Source organism: Canis lupus, chromosome 27 (assembly GCF_003254725.2).
Source record: "Canis lupus dingo isolate Sandy chromosome 27, ASM325472v2, whole genome shotgun sequence".
Classification (NCBI taxonomy): Eukaryota; Metazoa; Chordata; class Mammalia; order Carnivora; family Canidae; genus Canis; species Canis lupus.
The window spans coordinates 17159759-17182828 of NC_064269.1; the positions used below are offsets into that span (position 1 = coordinate 17159759).

Below are 23070 nucleotides of genomic sequence, written 5' to 3' on the forward strand. Positions count from 1 at the left end.
AGTCATTGTTTTTGACGTGGTAAGCCTAGCATGCCCGCTAAAGTATTGGGGGGGGGGGGTGGGCAGGGACTATTGTGTTTGTTCCTTAAATAACGAACTTTTAAATTACCGGTTTTCCCTGAAGATTTCCTTCTCCTACCTACATATTTGAGCTGTTGTAAGAGAAATTTACCGTTATGAATAACCATTAGGCAAATTCTCTCTAAAAGCATAATTATCTTCCTTGCTATTTTCTGGCCCCTACCTTCCATAAGCATTTAAATGTTCATTGGCCAAAAGCAAAGCTGAACATCAGGCCCGTAAATCCTCACAGAATTTATTATTTCAATTAAAAAATAATAATAAAATAAAATATAATAGTTTAATGTCATAAACCCACATCATCCACCTTAACCGTTCTGAGAGGCCTTTGCCCAGATACTTATTTGATTTCTATGGCTACTTTTCCCAAATAGTTGCTATTCACCTATGAAATTTCTTCCTTAAATACTGCATTCAGGAACATGTAAGAATGAGTAAATACAAAATATCATTGGACAGTCCGGGTGGCTCAGCAGTTTGGCGCCGCCTTTAGCCCAGGGCATGATCCTGGAGACCCAGGATTGAGTCCCACATCGAATCCCACATCAGGTTCCTTTCATGGAACCTGCTTTTCCCTCTGCCTGTGTCTCTGCCTGTCTCTCTCATGAATAAATAAATAAAATTTAAAAAGAAAAATACATGGGGCAGCCCTAGTGGCTCAGTGGTTTAGCGCCACCTTTGGCCCAGGGCCTGATCCTGGAGACCAGGGATGGAGTCCCACATTGGGCTCCCTGCATGGAGCCTGCTTCTCCCTCTGCCTATGTCTCTGCCTCTCTCTCTCTCTGTCATTTTCATAAATAAATAAATAAATAAATAAATAAATAAATAAATAAATAAATAAATAAATAAAAATAGGGACGCCTGGGTGGCTCCTTGGTTGAGCATCTGCCTTTGGCTCAGAGCATAAGCCCAGGGTCCTGGGATCGGTCCTGCATCAGGCTCCCAAAGGGAGCCTGCTTCTCCCTCTGCCTGGGTCTCTGCCTCTCTCCCTGTGTTTCTCATGAGTAAATAAACAAACAAACAAACAAATAAATAACAGAGAAGAAAAGAAAAGAGTGAAACACCAAAAAACAAACAAGGAACTAGGGCAACAAATAGGAAACAGTTATAAATATGGTAGAAATTAATCCAGCTATATCAATAACCACTTTAAACATGAATGGTCTTAATACAAACCTGGTTGTTAAACTATGAAGTCATTCAAGGCTCACCATTATATCCATGGGAGATTTTAAAATAAGTAACACTTGGATTATCTCAAAGACCTTCTTGTGCCCTCCTGAAAAGTCATTAAGTTAACAGAAATAGATATTTAAACTTAAATCTTCTCTTTGTTCCATCAAGTTGATTTCCACAGTGCTCCAGAATATAATTTTCTCTTTATCTTGCTGAGAAGGGCAATAACCAACAGAGTACTCTGAATTTTCAAAGGACGTGGTCAACAAAACCCTTTCCTCTCAAATATCACCAGTGTAGCCTGTAATTTCTATTAATTTTAACCCAAAGCTGAATCAAAATTCAGAGCTGATAACGTTTAAGACCCAGTAGACCAATGGGAATTAGATGCACAAGAGTTGTTTCCCTGGACTGGAATAAACTCTGGCTTCCAAGTTCAAGAATCACAAGATCCTCTGCAGCCTCAGCTCTAAAACTCCCATCCAATTATCCTCTTTTCCTATCTAAGCAACAACTTGCTCTTCACTGTTTTCTCCACATTTCTGCTATATCTGTAACTGTGATCACATCTCCCTGGTACCCAAATCCCAGTGGTGTGCATGCATTATTAGAAAGTTTATATATGATGCACATGTTGTAAACCATTCCTATGCAGTGTGTAAGAACATGAGAGGACATTAGCAAGGCTGCATTTTATATTTTTCTCCCAACACATATAATGCTCGTATTCAGTTTTAAATTAGAGATTAGAAAATTTACAGTACATAATTAGTACAAAATCATAAGTAAGACCCAAAGGTAAAACCTAAGTCTCTCTCTCACCCCAGTCTACCAGCTACTCTGTACCCTCCCAAAAGGCAACCACTGTTCAGTTACTTATTTATCTTTTCAGGGACATTCTATGTATGTTGCAAGCAACTCATGTATTTTATATGTATATTCATATGTAGCTATATATGTATATCTTTCCTATACAAATAGCAGGGTCCTATACCTATTCTTCACATTCTCATTTATGTCCTAGAGTTTTTATTGATATAGAAGATCCTGACAAGTTGGTACATGTCGAGATAGCATAACCAATTTCTAGCTAACCTTGGTGAGCCATAAAGAGGCATGAATCATAAGGTAACAGTATATAGGATATTCTAAAATCTTTATTTTTATCCAGGACTGCCAGTTGAGGTCCTATTATGTACTAAATACTGTATGAGGCAATTTGATGCCTCTTTGATCTTTACAGGTAACTTTTTTGACATACAGTATTCTTCTATATTTTTTATTGTATCCAATTCAAAGATACAACCTACAGTTGTCCTCAACTACTGAAACAGACTTCGCTACACTTTCTCATTCCTCTCCACTACTTGAATCACATGTTGCTACCATTTCGGTATTGTCCTCTAGGATCTATTCCTACAGCAGTAAAACTAGAAAACTGCAGACAGAGATTTGTATATTTGATGTAATGCAGAACAAAATTACATGACAAAGGCTGACAAAACTTTAAGACTTCATATTTTAGAAACAAGATTTGCCATTTTACAAGAACTACATGCTTTAAACTGGAGAGTCTTTTAGGGTTAAACCCAAACATAATATATTCATACTTGGAAGCACTTGGATAACTCAAGGCTGAAAATCCCATACTGTGCTTGTTGTCAATCCATTGTTTTCCCTCCTAGTGGGCTCTGGAAGTGAATATTCTATCAGTTTGTGTAGCTGATGTTGAATGCTATGTCCACTGAATTGGGGTCGTCCAGGGTCACCAATCAGTACTCGAGTTCTGTGGGTCCAAAAGCAATTCTTCAGCCATTGATGAAGACTGTCTGCAAGGTCCTCATCATAAAACATATCTCCAAGCACAACAAGGTCCCACTTATCTTGTTCCAAATCCAAAATGTTTTTGGTTAAAATGGGAAAAGGATTCAGTTGGTTCAATTCACAATTCAGTCTGATAGCCATTCCTGCAACTTTAAAAAGCATATAATGAATTGGTATATGCTAGGCAGTTTTAATCCCCTATTAAGTAATTTAGAAAATCTCCTAATAATATTTTTTTCCCTTTTGTTGAAAGTGGTTTTTTAGGTAAAGAAGTTTCTACCAATACAAACTATTTACTACAATTTTCAAATGCATGAGTGGACATCCTGAAAACAAAACAAACAATACAAAACACCTAGAAACGTGGAGGCTTTCAGGAACATTTGCTGATCTAATAACCAAGAGGTTTGGTTTGTTATAGCTGTCCAGGAGACAGGGAATCAAGCCTTGAGCTTGAGCAATGTGGCAAGTTAGAACTGAGACCCCTGGGTGGCTCAGTCTATTAAGCATCAACCATCAGACTCTTGATATCGGCGCAGATCATGATCTCAGAGTTGTGAGATCAAGCCCTGTGTCAAGCTCATGCACTGGGCGTGGAGCCTGCTCAAGATTCTGTCTCTCCTCTTCCCCAACCCCTTTGAAAAATAAAATAAAATAAGGATAATCAAGAGCTAGATCCTCAGTAAAACTGTAAAGTAAAAGAAAATCAGATAAGATTAAAACTGACCTGTCTCAACTTGGGGTTTAATGGAATAAAATCTCCCTCAAAACACAAGGCCCATCCTTACTTGGGTTTTGGGTCAAATACACACAACCTACATATTTCAAGAAATCTCTAGCCCAGAAATTAACAGTAAGCACTCCCAGGTTGGTACACACATCAATACAAATCCTCTTAAGAAATATGCACTTCAATTCAGGCCTCATAGGAGCCTCACAGTAATAAGTTCACAATATCAGATTACAAAATACACATGGAAACAAGCTATCACGTTGAGGCATCTATAGATAATTATCCCAAAAGAGAATAAAGATAAGCTTTAAATATTTTTAAGTAGTGGGACACCCAGGTGATTCAGTTGGTTAAGTGTCTGCCATGATCCTGGGGTCCTGGGATTGAGCCCCAAGTTGAGCCCCAGGTTGGGCTCCTTGCTCAGCAGGGAGCCTGCTTCTCCCTCTTCCTCTTAGTCCCATCGCTCATGCCCCCTTGCTCTCTATCTCAGGTAAATAAATAAAACCTTTAAAAAATATATTTTTAAATATGAAATCCTTACTAGGGTCTATGTCGTTGGCCAAGATCCTTGATGCCCCACTCATCTTAGCAGCAATAGCTGTAGCTCCACATCCACTCCCAAGATCTAACACAGACTTTCCTCTAACAACATCAGGATTATCCAAAAGGTACCTAATTTGGAAAGAAAGCAAAAAACACTGAGATGGGAGAAGGTCAGTAAGAGGTTTAAATAAAAGTCTTTTTTAAGCTCTATACCCAACATGGAGGTTGAACTCCTGACCCTAAGATCAAAAGTCTGCAAGCTCTAATGACTAAGCCAGCACCCTCCCCCCAAAAATCTTTTTTTCAAAAATGTCTTTTTAAAATATTGAGCACTTCCTATGATCCACAAACTGTCAAGCCCCAAGAATACAGACTAACAGAATGCTGCTATAATGTGGACTCAGTAAGCTAGATCCAAAATTCACTGTCCTCTTGATTATTCATCATGAGTGTTTTTCCTACTGCTTATTTTGTGTTACAATAACCTCTGGTAAGGCACAAAGTCCAGTTCAACCAAAGAATTTGGACAAGGGCAAAATAGTTATCAAACAATGCAGATGGATGAAAAACCCTGAAATAAAGTGTCAACTGACACTTGAGCAAAACCACTGGAAAATAAAGAATATCTGGGATTATGGCAAAGTAGGGGTGTATATGGCCTGTCTAAAGGGAAAGCTGCTACCCATCTTCACCTCACTACTGCCATGTAGAAATTCTATGTTATCAGATACTCCTGTTCCTCAAATCAGAGATTTTTACATTTAAAACTTCCCAAGTTTTAAATGCTAGAAACTGATTTTTTTGTTTTAAGTTTACAAGTAAAAGCCAAACAAAACACATCTGTGAGTGCACCAACTTGTGACCTCTGATTCAGTCTGTTAAGGAGTTTGATTGTATTTATATTTAAAGTTGATAAACAATCACTTTAATAGACGTCACTGAAAATGTCAGTATTTTTGAGGTATGATGTAAGTAATAAAGCTTGAAACTTTGGCAACAACAACCAGAAAATCAGAATTGTTTGAAAATACCTACAAGGGATCCCTGGGTGGCGCAGCGGTTTAGCGCCTGCCTTTGGCCCAGGGCGCGATCCTGGAGACCCGGGATCGAGTCCCACATCGGGCTCCCGGTGCATGGAGCCTGCTTCTTCCTCTGCCTGTGTCTCTGCCTCTCTCTCTCTCTCTCTCTGTGTGTGACTATCATAAATAAATAAAAATTTAAAAAAAAAAGAAATTACCTACAAAGCTCCCATCTCCAGGGTTCCCCGAAAAACTATAATATGCATTTATTTATTTTGCATTTAAAACTACATACAACATTAATTTTGTTAGGCCATACCCTTGCTGCAACTCCTTATCCTTTTCAAAGCTCTATAACCTCAAGGTATAAGCACGTTTAATCATTTACCAATATAAGAGCAAAAAACCAGATTGAAATGCTGAAAACTCTTGCCTTTGTCTCAGCAGCTGTGTTTTAATAAAAAGCATAGTGCGAATGTGTGAGAGAATGTCCTAAAGCACACTTCTGCAGGATGGGGGCTGAGGAGGTGGAAGAGACCTCATGCAGATTCAGGGACACCTGGCTGGCTCAGTAGGCAGAGCATGCAACTCTTGATCTTGGGGTTGTGAGTTCAAGCCCCAAGATGGGCATAAAGCTTAATTTAGAAAAAAAAAAATTTTTTTTTAAATGCAGATTCAAGTCCAGAGTTCACCTGAGATGTCAGTAAGCCACTAAAGAGGGAATCCTTGCGGGGCCCACTCACATCTCTTGTTCTTTGGGATTGAGAAGAGGCTCAAGGGTGGGAGTATAAGACTCAAGGAGCAACATTTATGAGATTAAACTAGGAGAACTAAAGGGTTGGGGCTTTGGGGTCCATCTTGAAACTGCACTGGCCATACCTTATGAACCATGAACCAGACAATACTGTGAATTTAGATTACTTACAGCTATCTAGGGTCTTGACAGTTAATCCTAGGGTTTCTCTTAAAGAACTGTATTTGAGGAAATAGCTTGATAAATCTGGAGTATGCTTAAACTGCTCCGTATGTGACAAGACTTTGAGGTTTTACTGTTTGGTTATTTTTGTGTGAGGAGAAAGGAGAATATAGAGTTGGAAGGGGCTGAAAAAAGAATCTGCAGAAAACAGAAAGGATCTGGAAGGGCCTTAAGGCTTCCCATTTCAGTCAGGAGAGTACCTAGACAGGGCTTGGCCTCCAGGCCAGTAGATTGCCCAGTATGGTTCGCTATAGGGCCACAGGTCAGCTCTCTGCCACCAGAACTTGCATCTGGGTGTCAAAAGCCGCAACTGGATTTCAGGGGTGAGGCTGCCACTGCTGGTGACTTCAGTGTTCTCCTCCAGGAAAGCTTTCATCTCAGGGTCCAAAAAGCTTCCAGTTCGTCTCCAAGGGCAGCGGCCCCAGGGAAACAAGGAAAGACCACTACTCCTCACTGCTTTCAGAAAGACACTACAGTGATTCGTGGCAAATGGTGCAAATGTTCTCCGGCCTAGGTTCAAAGCCATGAGTCCTTTTCCAAACCACAGGTTCTGTCACTGTTGCTGTTGATAAGAGCTGCTGCTTCTTGTGAGGAAGGAAAGGTCTGGCTGCCACGGTGATCTCAACTGGAATTGGTGGGTCTCTAAAAACAGAAAGAATACTGAAAATCCCAAGGCTGATGGACACTTCCACATCCCATTGTGTAGTAAGAAAATAGTGCAGTGTAAAAATCTGTAGCAGAGGATTCACAAGTGCAAGTCCATTTCAGATGGAAGTGTTGGTACATCAACTCAGGAAAATCCAACCGTTTTAAAGGAAGCCTTTTGGGGTGCCTGGGTGGCTCAGTCAGTTAAGTGGCTGCCTTCAGCTCAGGTCATGGTCTCAGGGTCCTGGGATGGAGCCCCGGCATCAGGCTCCCCACTCAGTGGAAAATGTGCTTCTCCCTCTCCCCCTACTCATGCGTGCTCGCTCGCTCTCCCCTCTCTCAAATAAATAAAATCTTTAAAAAAAAAAAAAAAACACACACACACATACACAAGCCTTTTTCACAACAAAAGCCTTTTAATACTTTAGAACAAATATACAAGCGTTTGATTTTGAGAGAAATCCTCGGAAATATGCCTGTTACATAAAATAAGGTTTACCTTTAAAATCCTTTCTCACATACACACAAGATACATTTAATAAACCACTTACTTTTAAGCAGGCACTGTGAATAAAAGAAGTCTCCGACTTCAGGAACCTTAGACTAGAGGTGAGGTAGAGCTATTACCAGGGCAAACACGCTTCTTGCCTATATGAAGTCTTGCCAAGAGTTGTGGAGGTTACCAAACCATAATTGTGGACAAAGATAATACAAATTATCCTCAGTACCCTCTATTTCAATAACGGTTGTTGTAGCATAAAACATCAAGGTAATCAAGCTTCAAATTTTTTTCTTTAAAGAAATTTTTACAGATTTAATTGTCATTACAGAATATCAATTCACAAACATCTTCCCGTAAATATCTCCTGATTCATGTTAACCAAGCCTGGGCCAAAAAGGCTTGTTCCAATAGGAAAAACACCTTGATGAGAGTAAGAATAGGGCAGCCCGGGTGGCTCAGTGCTTGAGCATCTGCCTTCAGCCCAGGGCGTGATCCTGGAGACCCGAGATTGAGTTCTGCTCTGCGTTGGGCTCCCTGAATGGAGCCTGCTTCTCCCTCTGCCTGTGTCTCTGCCTCTCTCTGTGTGTCTCTAATGAATAAATAAATAAAATCTTTAAAAGATTTAAAAAACAAAAAGAATAAGAAACAGCAGTTTGAACTATATGTCCAGTTATCTGGGACCTCTGACCAAATCCGCATAAATGTTCTAAATATCCCTACATCCATCCACCCAAATATTTAGAGGCCCCAAACGCAAATGCCTCGCAGGGGCCAGAGGGCTGACCCACAACTGATGCCGCTGGTTGTAACAGAGCGGCTCTGGCGACCTGAGCCTGCTTCTGAGCAGACCAAAGGGGCCAGCAAACTGCTTCCCGGTTAAGCACACGGCCTGCCACATCTTGCAAGCTCTCAAGATAATCCAGATATTTGCATCTACAAACCACATGGTAGATGCAAGCGGTCAATTAAAATATCAGAACACACAGGGCAGCCCGGGTGGCTCAGCGGTTTAGCGACGCCTTCAGTCCAGGGCGTGATCCTGGAGACTCCGGATCAAGTCCCACGTCGGGCTCCCTGCGTGGAGCCTGCTTCTCCCTCTGCCTGCGTCTCTGTGTGTCTCTCATGAATAAATAGATAAAATCTTTAAATATGTATTATAATTATATATTGTGTCAATATAGATTATCATATATTTATTATTATATAATCATATAAATTATATGATTATATAATATATACATTATAATACATTATATGCGTTATAGTATATTATACAATATATTTAATTTAAATTAATATATATTGATGTATTAATATAGTATATATGGTTAAATTACATGTTAATATATACTTAATATTTAATATATATTTAAATTAAATGTGACATAAGATTATGTATTATATATTTAGTATATTAATACATTTAATTCGTATATATAAATATATCAGAACACAAGGCAGGCGAAATGCCCGTCAGGCCACCTGTGTGTGAGCTCGGGCTAGATTCTCAGTGGGTGTCACCCCCCACCACGCCCCGGGATCCCAGGGTCTCCGACAGCCTCGCTTCTCTCACTGGACTGATCCCGTTAGGAAGTGCTGGGTCTGCCCTTCAGGGCCGAGGCCTAAGCTTAAAAACACAGCGGAGCGGGTGCCTGGGCGGCTCAGGCTGTTGAGCGTTTGCGTCTGGCTCAGGTTATGACCCCGGGGTCCCGGGGTCCCGGGATCAAGTCCCATAGGGGTTCCCTATGCAGTGGGGACTCGGCTGCTCCCTCCATCTCTGCCCCTCCCCACACAGTGCTCGCTCTCAAATAAAACCCTTATTTTTTTTCCTAAAGATTTTATGTATTTATTCATGAGAGGCGCAGGCATAAATAAAATCCGTAAAACCAAAACCAAAACCACAGCAGGGACGCCCGGGTGGCCCAGGGCGGGATCCCGGGTCGCGGGATCGAGGCCCACGTCGGGCTCCCCGCATGGAGCCTGCTTCTCCCTCTGCCTCTCTCTCTCTCTCTCTCATGAATAAGTAAAAATAAATAATTAATTGAAATGTTTTTTTAAAACACAGCAAAGAGGATTGTGGTTCGGGACACCCCGCGGGCTAGCGCGGCGCCTCCCCGCCCCCGTGAAGCATCCTCTGGGAACCCGGGACTGGGCGCGGCACACTCGGTCGGTACCTGCGTTCCTTGTTGAGGAGAGAGGACGGGTTAAAAGGGGGAAGCTCCAAACGCGTCCGTGACCACGTTATTTCCCTCCGAGAACGGGAGTCCGCCTTAAAGGCGCAGGCGCAGTCCTTTTGTCCTTCCCAGGCTGGGCTATGAGCGCGCGGGGAAGCTAAGCCCTCGCCTTTGAGCGTCTTTCCCGGCATGCTTTAGAGCCGCACCGGGCGCGCGGCGGCCCCGCGGGGAGGCGGACGCTGGGCTCCCAGTGCGGAGCGCGGAGCGCGGGTCCCGCCCCCCTTCCCAGCAGCCTCTCCGCCTTTGCCTACCTTTCTTAAAGGGGCCGGGCCTCCCGAGGAGGAGCGGGGCACCTGAGGTCGCTCAGCGAGGGAGGGACCCCGAGCTCCGGTTCCTGCGAAATCCTGTCAAACTGTGGAGCGTCTGCTCTGTGCCAGCCACGCCTTGGAGACGGGGCAGCGTTGCTCTTCCCTTCCTCCACCCTACAAAGCTGCTTCCAGCTGCTCGCAGAATTACATTGGCCTTAAACACATCCGCAGAACAACCCCGAGTTGCATGTTGTGCCTGGGGGGACGCCAGTGCGGAGACAGAAGGGGCGAGGAGCTCTGGGTGTCATCCTGAACTAAGGAGAAGGGAGTTGGGCTCTTCAAAGGGAAGGAGAGTAATTCACAGAAGACGACAAGGAGTAAATGTGTGCTGGGCCGCACAGAAGCAAGGGGATGGCGAGAGCGATCGTCAGACTTTGCTAAACTCCTACCTGTCTCACCTGCGTCCCACGGTACTGCAGTTACCTATGGTGAGAGATCTCTTCTGGAGCAGGTCCTCTGTTGAAATTTTTTATTTTTTTTATTTTTATTAAGAGACACAGAGAGAGGCAGAGACACAGGCAGAGGGAGAAGCAGGCTCCATGCAGGGAGCCCGACGTGGGACTCGATCCCGGGACCCCAGGATCACGCCCTGGGCCGAGGGCAGGTGCTCCTCCGCTGAGCCACCCAGGCGTCCCATGTTTAAATTCTTTTAAGCAGTTGGAGGAGGCCAGTTTCTCCCTGAGTCTTTTATACCTTGATGGTTTTCAGCTCAGAAATAATCCACACAAAACAAAACAAAAAAAAAAAAAAAAAAAAGAAAGAAAGAAAAGAAAAGAAAAAAGAAAAAGAAAGAAAAGAAATGATCCACAAGCCAAATAATCCACACACACACATATGAAAAAAAAAAAAAGATCCACAAGCCAAAGTGGCATCTCTCGGGGCAATTCCTCCACAGCCCCTACGCACACCTGGGCACCAGGCATGCAGCGCGAGCAACCCAGACGCACCGTAAGCCCTCCGTGACAGCTTAAATCCCGAAGGACGTCCTCTCTTTTCTAATTTTCATAGATATACACTATAAATCTGTTTGCAACCTTTATCACTCAAGTTCTGGACCCACGTGTCCATCTTGCAACCCTCCACCTATTCCAAACTCCACTCGCCTCCCTACCTGACCCTGAAAACCCTCTCTGGGGTGTCAAAGGAGAAAGAAAATTGACCTCCAGTAAGGAACAGGCAAATCGGGTTTCTGCACCTGAATCTGCAATTGGGGGAATGGTTTGGCAGCCACCCTGTTCAAAATTAGAGGCTGTTGCTTCTGTTCTCCATCTCGGCCCTCTGTTCGAGGGGTTTCCCACTTTCCCTACAAACTGGAACCTCTAGGAACTACTTAGAAGGAGATGAAACCTTGTTCCAGGTAACAACCCCAGAGGCATCCTTCTCATTTGCTTTTGCAGGAATGGCTGTGCTTCTTTTAGAAGGAAGGATAGGCACCTAGCCTCTCTGAGTCCCTCTGCCCTACATTTCCTCTATAAAAACTAATATTGATAAGGGAGAGCTTGGTTCTTGTCTCACAGAGTCGAAGACTGAATCTCATGGACAACAAAGTGAGCAAAGAAGTAGAAGTTTATTAAGCAGAGGTACAGAGAAAGCTCTTAAAGGTGAAAGGGGTCCTGAGAGGGTTGCCCCCTGAGGCCTTTTATGGTCTTTTATAGGAAACTGACCAGGGAACTTGGTAGATTTCTCATCAATATCAGGGTGGATTTGTAAATATCATGTCTATATTTAGAAACAACATGGTGAATTTGTAACTATCACAATAACAAACAAGATGTTCTTATAAATATCATGAGCCCAAACAAGGTGTTCCCTTCTCTCTGATTAGTATCTCCTGCATAACATTTCTCTACATCTGGGATTTCTCTGAGCCTAGTCAGGTAGCCCTTGGCCTTGAGATGCCATCTTATGCCATCTTGGTTTGAGCAGGGACTATCAATAACACCTTAATGACATTTCTTTGTAGTCTGGTGAGTTTCTGCGATTACTCAGTAGCCATTAAAGGGGGATACTCCTAACATGTTGGAGCTAGGGAGCCAGGTTTATTTTTTTTCTGTTTTTACTGTCTTGTGTCCCTTTTCTTGAGATGGGTAAGAGCCTGACTCTGGGGCCTTTCCCTTATCTTTCCCTGCCTAGCACCATCTGCCCCTAACTCATGACTATGAATAAAATTGTATTTATTAACTAGCTATTTAAAAAAAAAAAAAAGCTGCTGATGTATACCTTTGTTTTCTCAACCAGAATTTCTCATTTCTGCACTCCGATTATCTTACTAGCAATAAACCTTAATACATGTTCAAGATCAATTGGTCAAAGAATTGTTTTTAACTCGCTTCTGTATTCTATCCCTGTGAATAGCAAGGACCTCCCAATTATTCCCCAAGACACCAGGGAGAGGAGACAGACCTAACATTTCTACAAAAGAGGGTTTCCAGTAAAAATCTTAAGTGCTCATCATTGAAGATGCATTTAATAATGTGAAGGAAAAAAAAAAGTGAAGACACCTTAACTAAAACTTGGAACTAGGCTAAAGGGACTGCTAAATGTCCTTTCCCCACTTTAGTAATTTTAAAATTGATCCATTTTCTTTTCCTTCTGCTATTGCCTTAGTTCAGTCTTATGATCCGTTGCCTGAATTCCTAGAACTGGTCTCTTTCCAATCCTACCTTCCTCTCTCTCTCATTCTCTACAGTACAACTTAAATGTTTTTGTTTTGGGTTTTTCTTTTTTTCTGGACTATTCTATAGTTCAGAAAAGCCCTTATATTCCTATAAAATAAACCAGATAAGCCATGAAAAATACACCTGGATTTTCTTTTCTATTGTTGCGGGGTATTGATGTATTGTTGTTTAATTAAAAGAAAGAGCTGTCATGCTTTTATTAAAATGGACCCAAGTGCTACCAAGCAGATTTGTCAACTGATAACAACTGAGCTATCATGTGGCTTTATGATTTTTGGCGCAGGGCCTTGTTCTCTCTGTAGGCTCTCTCTCCTTGGTTAAGACAGCAAGCTGTGAACACTGCCCCATAAACAACCCATCTTCACTGTTCCATCCACCTTCTCAACCTTCAGAGCTCAGGTCCGGATCAAGGCCCTCTGAAAAGCCTTCTGCAACATACACACACTAATCTCGACATTTTCTTAGCTTCCTATGGGTACATCCAATGAGAATATCAAGCAGAACTACCATTGCCTGGCTTCTCTACTAGACTTAGAGAAAGTCTATGTCTTTCCTCTTTTATCTTCTGGCACAGTTAAGACAATTCTGTTAAATGAAAGACAAGCAAACAAATGAATAAATTAGCAAACATTACATATCAGTGTCTCATTATTAAATTTTATTTTTAACAGTTTTATTGTATAACTGACAGGCAATAAATTTCACATAAAGTGTATACAGTCTGATGTTTCGATATACATATACACTCATAAAACCATCACCAAAATCAAGATAGTGAGCATATTCAGTGCCCCCCTGTCTTTGCCCACATCCCCCCTATCCCATCCCCAGGCAGTCACTGATCTGCTTTCTGTCACTATGGATTAGTTCGCATTTTCTAGATTTTTATATAAATGCAATCATACAATATGTTCTCTTTTTTGTCTTTGTTTTCACTCAACATGCTTATTGTGAGATTCATCCATGTTGTTTGAGCATCTTTCTATGCTTCTTTGCCATCCATTCATCTTCTATTCAAATTGTGTCTCATTTTAAGTCCAACTTTTTGCATTGTTTTTCTTTGTGTGTGTGTGTGTGTGTGTGTGTGTGTGTGTGTGTGTTTCTGTTCTTACACAATTCAGGTACATTAAAAATAAGTGCTTTGTATTTTTGTTTTTCCTCAATGCTGGGAGAACAATTCAACAAAGCTAATGGAATTATCTGGAATGATGAGAAAAACATAACTTCTTTTGCCACTTTGGGAGACTAGTGTTTATAAATATAACAGCTTTTAACTGTTTATAAATATAAATGACAAATATAAATATATTCATTTATTTTTTTGGTAAATATATTTCTAGTAAAATATTGACATTTCAGTCTTGTTTTCAAATCAACCCTGAGGGCAGCCTGGGTGGCTCAGCGGTTTAGCACTGCCTTTAGTCCAGGGCGTGATCCTGGGGTCGTGGGATCAAGTCCCACATCAGGGCTCCCTGCATGGAGCCTGCTTCTCCCTCTGCCTCTCTCTCTCCCTCTGTGTCTCTCATGAATAAATAAATAAATAAATTTTTAAAAATCTTAAAATAAAATCAGCCCTGAGATGCAGAAAACACATAAATTGCCCCCAAGAAGGGGTGCCTGTTTGGCTGTCTGTAGAGCATGCAACTCTTGATATTGGAGTCTTGAGTTCAAGTCCTTGACTGAGTGTAAAGCTTACTTTAAAAAAAAAATAACACACACGCAAGGAAGCGTGAATTTGCCTCTGCCATCTCAGAATGTGTTTCTCCCCAAACTTGTCAAGTGTGAAGTTTGGGGTTTTCTAAGAGCTTAAACTTCCTCCTAACTTCTCTCCACAAAACTATCCTTGCAACCGTTCTGTAACACCATGTCTGTGTGAATGTGCAAGTTTCCTCTTTTCAGTTCCTCATCTGAGGTTTGCACTTGCTGCTCCTTCAGGAGGCACACTTATAAATCCAGAGTTAAGTCACACCTAAAAATCCTGACTGCGGGTCCCTTAAGACCTGTTTGCTATAAAAGGGATTGAGAAGTTGCAGAGCTGCTCAGTCATCAGCCAACTAAAGCTATAGTGCCATCTAGTGAAAATTTAGTTTAACATCTGCCAGGTGTGTCAGTTAAAATGGTGAAAGCAAAAAACTAAAAAAAAAGAAAAAAAAAAAAACAGCAAAACTGAAACTGTGAAATAGACTTAATTCTGTATAAAGAGCAGATTCTCACCCACAATGTTACCACACTGGTACACTTGTTCAGTTGTAAAATACAGTGGAAATACTTATCACTGGTAATAGTTAAAGCCTAAAGTTTAAAGAAAGACTGTGTTGGGGTGCCTGGGTGGCTCAGTTGGTTAAGCATTGGACTCTTGATCTTAGGACCTTTTTTTTTTTTTTTTTTTTTGTTAGGATCTTGAGTTCAAGCCTTATGTGGGGTTCCACACTGGGTATGGAGCCTACTTTATTTTTCTTTTAAGGGATCCCTGGGTGGTGCAGCGGTTTGGCGCCTGCCTTTGGCCCAGGGCGCAATCCTGGAGACCCGGGATCGAATCCCACGTCGGGCTCCCGGTGCATAGAGCCTGCTTCTCCCTCTACCTGTGTCTCTGCCTCTCTCTCTCTCACTGTGTGCCTATCATAAATAAATAAAATTTTTTAAAAATAAAAATAAAAGATTGTATTTATTTATTCATGAGACACACACACACACACAGAGGCAGAGACACAAGCAGAGGGAGAAGCAGGCTCCGTGCAGGGAGCCCGATGCAGGACTCACAACCTGAGCCAAAGGCAGACGTTCAGCCACTGAGCCAGCCGGGCACCCCTGGAGCCTACTTAAAAAAAAATTGGTGACACAATCCATGACACATTCTCGGCCTCACACATACACACACACACACACACACTCCACAATTAATCCACCTGCCCATCCTCTAAGTGATAGCTTCAAAATATACCCAGAATCTAACCACTTCTTACCACCTGCACTGTTACTCTAGCCCAAGCCACCATCGCCTATAGCCTGGATTATTACAGCAGCATCCTAATTAACTCCTCCAGTTCCATCCTTGCTCCTTGAGGTCTGTTCTCAACAGAGAGCCAGATCCATCCTTTGAAAAGGAAGTCAGGTCATGTCACTGCCCCACTGAATACCCTCCAGTAGCACCTCCACCCACCATGCCTTCCAATCACATGCCTGGCGCCTTCTCTGGCTTCCATTCCTGCTACTTTCTCCCTTCAATAATACCTTTTCCAATGCACTGGACTCACCATGTTGCTGCCATCTTGCTGTTTTCAAACACATTTGCTGTTTCCCAGCTTGCTATACCACCAGCCTGGAATGGTCTTCCCTCGGAAAATGAACACCACTAAATCCCTCATTTCGCTTGATTTTGTCAAATGCTTTTTCTGCATCAATTAAGAAGATCAAGTGGTTTTCCTGCTTCATTCTGTTAATCTGGTATATGACAGTGATCAATTTTTGTATGTTGAATCATCCCTGCATTCCAGGGATCAATCCCACTTAGTCATCATGTGTAATCCTCTTACTAGGCTGCTGAATTCGGTTCTCTGGTATTTTGTTGCAGATTTTTACCCCTCCTCTCTTCTAAGTCTGCTCAGATGCTAACATCTCCACAAGGTCTGACCACCGTACTTGAAATTGCAATGCTTTCTTTCCCTGCTCTGCTTTTCTCCACAGGCATTCATCACTTATTTTGCTTATTGAACTAAAATGAGCAGAAGGACTCTCCATGAGGACAGGAATTTGTCTCCTTTTCTTTTTCCCACTAATTGAGGCCTAATTCACATGCACTGAAATGCACAAATCTCAAGCAAACAGTCTGATGAGAGGTGTTGGGTTTTGGGGTGGTTTTTTTTTTTTTTTTTTAAGATTTAATTTTTAAGGAATCTCCACACCCAACATGGGCCTGGAACTTACAACCCCGAGATCAAGATTCAAATGCTGTACCTAACTGAGCCAGTCAGGTGCCTCTGATAGAGTTTTGACAAATGTATGCATGCATGTACCCACACCTGTCAAGATGCAGAACATTCCCTTTGCCCCCAGAAAGTCCCTCCTGCCCCTTCTCAGCCAATCTCATCCATCCATCCACCCATCTCTCAGCAACCACTGTTTGGATGTCTGTTCACCATTTGTTTGTATTATTTGTTCTAGAGTTTCTCATAAATGGAATTACACAGTGTGTACTCTTTTGTATCTGGCTTCTTTTGCTTAGCATTATGTTTTGGAGATTCACCATGTTATTGCTGATAGTGGTACCTTACTCTTTGCTGTCTTTCCGTAGCCTTCCATTGTGTGAACAGACTTTACCTCTTTTTCTGCTTATTGACATTTCTGTTGTTTCCAGTTTGGGGTTATTACAGATAAAGCCATGAAGCAGCTTAAACATTCTTGTAGGACTTTTCTTATGGTTATATGTTTTCATTTCTCACGTAAATACCTAGGAGTGGAATTGCTGGACTATAGGGTAGGTGATGGGGTTCAGGGCAAACTGCCCCAGGACATTCCACTTTGGCATGTAGATTATTTCCAGCTGAAGACAACAAAGCCCAACAGACTCAAAAAGAGTTTCTGACCTCCCTCTTAACTGACTAAAAGAATTTAGATAGGGAGCCTGTACCAGAAAGAGAGCTATTCTCAGAGAGAAATTTTTACATCAGAAAGACTTATCTGCTGAGGCACCTGGGTTGCTCCGTGGTTAAGCATCTACCTTTTGCTCAGGTCATGATCTCAGGATCCTGGGATCCAGTCCCACATCGGGCTCCCCACAGGCAGCCTGCTTCTCCCTCTCCTATATCTCTGCCTCTCTGAATGAATAAATAAATGAAATCTTAAAAAAAAAAAAAAAAAAAAAAGGAAAGAAAGAAAGATTTATCTGCATAGCATGGCAAACATTTATTTATCAAACATTTGCTCTTCCCATCCCCCTGTGAATTGTCTTCCTTCCCCTTGAAACCCTAGACCCCAGACTGATATGAAATCATACAGAAAAGTTTTGGGACAGCAAACAAGTGTTGAATTCTACGGCCAGTCACGACCTAAGCTTAAAGTAGATGCTTAACTGACTGAGCCATGCAGGTGCCCCTAAACCAAGTTGAGTTTTTTTTTTTTTTTTTTTTTTTTTTTTTTATGATAGTCACATAGAGAGAGAGGCAGAGACACAGGCAGAGGGAGAAGCAGGCTCCATGCAGGGAGCCCGACGTGGGATTCAATCCCGGGTCTCCAGGATCGCGCCCTGGGCCAAAGGCAGGCGCCAAACCGCTGCGCCACCCAGGGATCCCGATTTTTTTTTTTTTTTTTAAGAAAGTTTTTTTTTTTTTTTTTTAAGATTTTATTTATTTATTCCTGAGAGACAGAGAGAGAGAGGCAGAGACACAGGCATTGGGAGAAGAAGGCTCCATGCAGGGAGCCCGACGTGGGACTCGATCCCGGGATCCCAGGATCACACCCTGGGCGGAAGGCAGGCGCTTAAACCTGCTGAGCCACCCAGGTTGCCCCCAAGCTGATTTTTAATGTTTCATTTGTTTAAAACAAAAATGGCCCTGCAGCAGCACTGAGCCTTTGCCAATTTTCTCATCAGCAAAATCTTTTTTCAAATGAAATATACCCCAGAACCTAAAAAGGTGTGGTGGGCCCCTTCTCCCAGCTGACTTGGTGCCTCCCCCCTGGAAGGAGACCTTTGCTTGTCCCACATAAAATTGGGAATCAAAATACTTGCAGTTCCAAGTACCCCATGGCAGTGCTTCTCAAACCAGGACATGCATACCAACCAACCTAGGAATCTTGTTAAACATCCGATTCTGGTTCAGGTCAAGGAGGTACCTATTTCTTTCTTTGCTCCTTTCTTTCAAGATTTTATTTGAGAGAGAGAGAGAGCACAAGTGGGGTGGGAGGGGCAGAAGGAGAGAGAGAAGCAGACTCTCCACTGAGCAAATTGCTCAATGCGGGGCTCAATCCCAGGACCCCGAGATCATGACCTCAACTGAAGGCAGACTCTCAACGACTGAGCCACCCAGGTGCCCCTGAAAGTCTGCATTTCTCACAGGTCCTCCAGGAAGGCAGTGCCATCAGTGGGTATCACCGAAAAAGAGTTTTAAATTACACACAGCACTCTCCTCAACACATGTTTAGGTACAGAATCCTCAGAATGGAATCTGGGAGCTATAATTTTTAAAGCTCCCAATGCCAGTTCTATTTACAAACACAATTCCAGAACCATGTGTTCCAAACTCCCTTGGTGATAAGACCCATCTGAGACACTTGATTAAATTCCAGTTCCCAGACTCTGGCCTAGAGATGACGACCTAAAATGGTGTGTGGGACTGCAACCCAGGAATCTGTCTATTTTATAAAAGACACAGCTGCGTAGGAGACCAAAAGTTTGACAGACAGTGGACATCAAACATAATTTTAAAGCCACTCTATTCTGCGTTCCAGCTCTCAGATTTCTTCATTCTTTCATTCATGTGAAATCCCTGTTAACTTCTGAATGATCTCCTCCAGGTCTTGATAAGCTGCTCTGTTTCTTTATCTTGACCTTAATCAGACTTTCCAGGGGTGTTTCTAAAAGGAACTCAAGCATTCCCCCAGAGGGCAGTTTAGAAAGTTTAATTATTGTTTACATAGGAAAAAAAAAATAACCCAAGAATTTTAGCATGACCTTTTATTAGAGAATGCCTGGCATGAGAACTCTCAAGAGGAGCAGTCAGTTTAGAAGAAGAGTGGAATGCTTTATAGGACGTTAGCAAGAGGAGTCTGCCAAAATTCAGGTGGCTTTGGAAATAGAGAGGAATTGTTCTGGAGGCTCAGCAGCCATACCTTGAGCAATCTGGATTTTACCTAGAGTGATGATGGGCAGGATCAGATGGGGCTAAAGTCCTGTACAGGAGGGATGGAGCAGAAAGCTACTGGACAGACACCTGCCAGGTCCTCGGAGGAAAATGTCCAGCCTTTCAGGGTCTTGAAATCTCTCATCTTGGTCAACAGGGATCTCTAATTTCATATCTTGGTTTGACCATCTTAGCTTGTTTAGTTCACGAGATCTACATGACTCCTGAAGATTGCTATCCCGGACTCTGGTAGGAATGAGCATCAAGGCTCCCTGTGCCTTTTACCTTTGTGGTTAAATTCCAGTCATTTGTCAAGTGAGTGGTAGCACAAAGGGGACAATAGGGAATGACTATGGAGACAAGTATTAGCATGAGATTTATCTGAAGGTCTTGAACAGTGCCTCTAAGTCCTGTTCATAACGGCTCTTAGGGTCTGTGTGTTTATACCCCCCTCCAAATCCATATGTTCGAACCCTAATTCCCTGTGTTGATGGTATTTGGAGATGAGGCCTTTGGGAATCAATTATGGCATCAGTGTGGAGCCCTCATGATGGGATTTGTGCCCTTATAAGAAGAGACAGAAGAGAGTTTGCTTCTCTTCTGCTCACCACCATGTGAAGGTGGCCATGCGTAAAACAGGAAGAGGAACTTGACCAAGAGCCTAACCATGTGGCACCCTAATCTTAGACTTCCACTCTCCAGAACTGTGAGAAACACGTGTTTGCTATTTAAGCCACCCAGCCTATGGTATTTTATTAATTCTGACCTGGACCACCTGGGGTTAGGAGGGAAAACCAATCTCATCCTCATCCTAAGCCTATAGAGAAATGAAATTTGATATTAACGGTTTTGTGTAACATTTTCTTTGTTCATCCTCCTTCGTTACCCAAAGTATCAAATATTAGAGAAGGAAACTTTATTTATTTTTAGCAATAAAAGCTTTAAACTAGGGGCAACTGAGTGGCTCAGTCAGTTAAGCATCTGACTCTTGACCTCAGCTCAGTCTCGGCCTCAGGGTTGTGAATTCAAGCCTAGATTGGGCTCCATGCTAGGCATGGAGCTGGGCATTGTTTCCAAGGTCTTGGGTAGAAGCTATTCATGGCTAGCCACCTACTGGGTACATTGAGGCCCTTGAAAAAATGATCTTCACAATGTCCTCTGTTTCTTTCTTTTTTTTTTTTTTTAAGATTTTATTTATTTACTCATGAGAGACACAGAGAGAGACACAGAGACACAGGCAGAGGGAGAAGCAGGCTCCCTGCAGGGAGCCCGATGCGAGACTCCATCCCAGGACCCCGGGATCACACCCTGAGCTAAAGGCAGATGCTCTACCACTGAGCCACCCGGCCATCCCAATGTCTTCTCTTTCTGATAGAGTTCTTCTTGATACTGTTGGAGAACAGTCTTACATTGATATGATTTTCAATATGCCAAGTCTCTAAGATGAAGGTTATGAAGGGATTCTTGTGGTTTATCTTTTTTTTTTTTTTTAAGGTTTGATTTATTTATTTATTTAGAGAGAGCTTGAGAGCATGAGTGGGGAGAGGGGCAGAGGGAGGAGAGAGAATCTCCAGTAGACTCCCTGATGAGTGTAGAGCCCAGCATAGGGCCCAACCTTCTGACCCTGAGATTACAACCTGAGCCGAAATCAGGAGCTGGGCACTCAACCAACTTAGCCCCAGGTGCCCCAGCTTATCTTTTGGATTTGATTGGAGAACATACTTTGTATGATTTTAATACTTTTAAACCTATTGAGACTTGTTTTTTCACTTAATATATTATCTATCCTGGAGAATGTTCCTGTGTACTTGAGAAGCACATGTATTCTGCTCTCATTGGATGTAGGGTTCTATCAATGTCTGTTAAATCTAGTTGATTTGCAGTTTCTCTTCTGTTTCCTTGTTGATCTTCCACCTAGTTCTAATTATTGAAAGTGGGGCATTAAAGTCTCCACTTTTTTTTTAAGATTTTATTTATCTATTCATGAGAGACAGAGACAGAGAAAGGCAGAGACATAGGCAGAGGGAGAAGCAGGCTCCATGCAGGGAGCTGATGTGGGACTTGATCCCAGGACACCCTGAGCCGAAGGCAGACACTTAACTGCTGAGCCACCCAGGTGTCCCAGAGTCTCCACTTATTAAATTTTCTACACCTCCTTTCAGTTCTGTCGGTTTTTGCTTGATGTATTTTGTGGCTTCATTATTAAGTGTGTATATAATTATAATACATTCTTGATGGATTGGCCCTTTTGTCATCATATAATGTCCTTTGTTTCTCATAACTATTTTTGTCTTAATTGTCCGTTTTGTCTAATATTGTTTTAGCCACTCCAGCTATCTTCTGTTTACTCTTTTCATGGAATATAGTTTTCCATTCTTTACTTTCAAGTGATTTATGTCTTTGAATCTAAAGTGAGTCTCGTGGAGACAGGATATACTTAGATCATGTGGGATTTTTTTAGTTCACTCTGCTCATCTCTGCCTTCTAATTGGAGTTTTAATCCATTTATACTGTGCATATACTGATAAGGAAGGATTTCTCCCAATTTGCTACTTGTGTTCTGTCTCGTGTCTCTTTTGTTCTTTCATCCTTCTATCACTGCCTTCCTTTGTGTAAAGTAAATATTTTCTTGTGTACCATTTTAATCCCCTTGTTATTTGTTGTAATATATATTTTTTGAATAACAGTAGTCCCCCTCTTATCCAGGATTTCATTTTCCATGATTTCAGTTACCTGTGGTCAATCTTGGCACATGTTTTTTATTGTTGTTGTTGCTTTTTAAGATTTTATTTATTTATTCACGAGAGACAGGGAGAGAGAGGCAGAGACACAGGCAGAGGGAGAAGCAGGTTCCATGCAGAGACCCCGATGTGGGACTTGATCCCAGGACTTCAGGATCAGGCCCTGAGCCAAAGGCAGATGCTCAACCACTGAGCCACCCAGGCGCACCTTGGCACATGTTTTGAAGACAAAATCCTTGTCCTAATGGAGTCCTCTTTCTCATGGAGGAGACAGGTAATGAAGACATAAAGGCATATGTCAACTATTGATAGTTTCTAAGAAAAAAGGATGTCTAGGTGGCTCAATTAAGCATCTGCCTTCAGCTCAAGTCCTGGGATGGAGCCCTTTGTTGGGCTTCTTGTTCAGTGGGGAGCCTGCTTCTCCCTCTCCCTCTGCCCTTCTCTCTACTCATGCTTATTCTCTCTGTCCACTCTCTCTCTCTCTCAAATAAATAAGATCTTTAAATTTTTCTTTTTTCTTTTTTTTTAAAGATTTTTATTTATTCATTTGACAGAGGGGGGGTGGCACAAAGGGGGAGAGTCAGGCATAGGGAAAGGGAGAAGCAGACTCCCCACCAGGAAGAAAGCTTGATGCAGGGCTCCATCCCAGGACCCTGGCATCATGACCTGAGCCAAAGGCAGCTACTCTACCAGTTGAGCCACCCAAGTACCTCTAAAAAAATTTTCTAAGAAAAAAGCAGAATAAAAGGATTAGAGAAAAATGTGTTAAAGTGT

General features: G+C 42.2%; 1 protein-coding gene and 1 long non-coding RNA gene across 9 annotated transcripts in view; one reads left to right on the plus strand and one right to left on the minus strand.

Annotated features, from left to right (window-relative positions):
* Positions 1-300: 300 nt before the first annotated feature.
* ETFBKMT (electron transfer flavoprotein subunit beta lysine methyltransferase) lies at positions 301-14236 on the minus strand. 8 transcript variants are annotated; one of them, XM_049102307.1, is made up of 6 exons: positions 9674-14236; positions 8484-8618; positions 7549-8088; positions 6553-6994; positions 4356-4486; positions 301-3230 (listed from the first exon to the last, which is right to left on the minus strand). In XM_049102307.1, the coding sequence occupies exons 4-6, from the start codon at positions 6876-6878 to the stop codon at positions 2887-2889; spliced, it is 801 nt and encodes a 266-aa protein (XP_048958264.1). In that variant the 5' UTR covers positions 6879-6994; positions 7549-8088; positions 8484-8618; positions 9674-14236; the 3' UTR covers positions 301-2886. The 8 variants fall into 8 exon arrangements, with proteins under 8 accessions (XP_048958264.1, XP_025311321.3, XP_048958265.1 ...); XM_025455536.3 differs by having other exon boundaries at positions 8441-8618; XM_049102308.1 differs by lacking the exon at positions 7549-8088.
* The window catches only part of LOC112665586 (uncharacterized), a 41177-nt gene continuing 29366 nt past the window's right edge, over positions 11260-23070 (plus strand). The window contains exon 1 of the long non-coding RNA XR_003140478.3: positions 11260-11398. This is a non-coding gene — a long non-coding RNA (uncharacterized LOC112665586). The remainder of the gene's footprint in view (positions 11399-23070) is intronic.

What these genes read in the sequence shown, in the direction of transcription:
- ETFBKMT (XM_025455535.3), bottom strand. Translation starts at nt 6,878, where the DNA reads ATGGCTTTGAACCTAGGCCGGAGAACATTTGCACCATTTGCCACGAAT. An exon ending in GGAGGCCAAGCCCTGTCTAG is followed by an intron (nt 4,487 to 6,552) that starts GTACTCTCCTGA and finishes TTTCCAAATTAG; the next exon opens with GTACCTTTTGGATAATCCTG. An exon ending in GGCCAACGACATAGACCCTA is followed by an intron (nt 3,231 to 4,355) that starts GTAAGGATTTCA and finishes TGCTTTTTAAAG; the next exon opens with TTGCAGGAATGGCTATCAGA.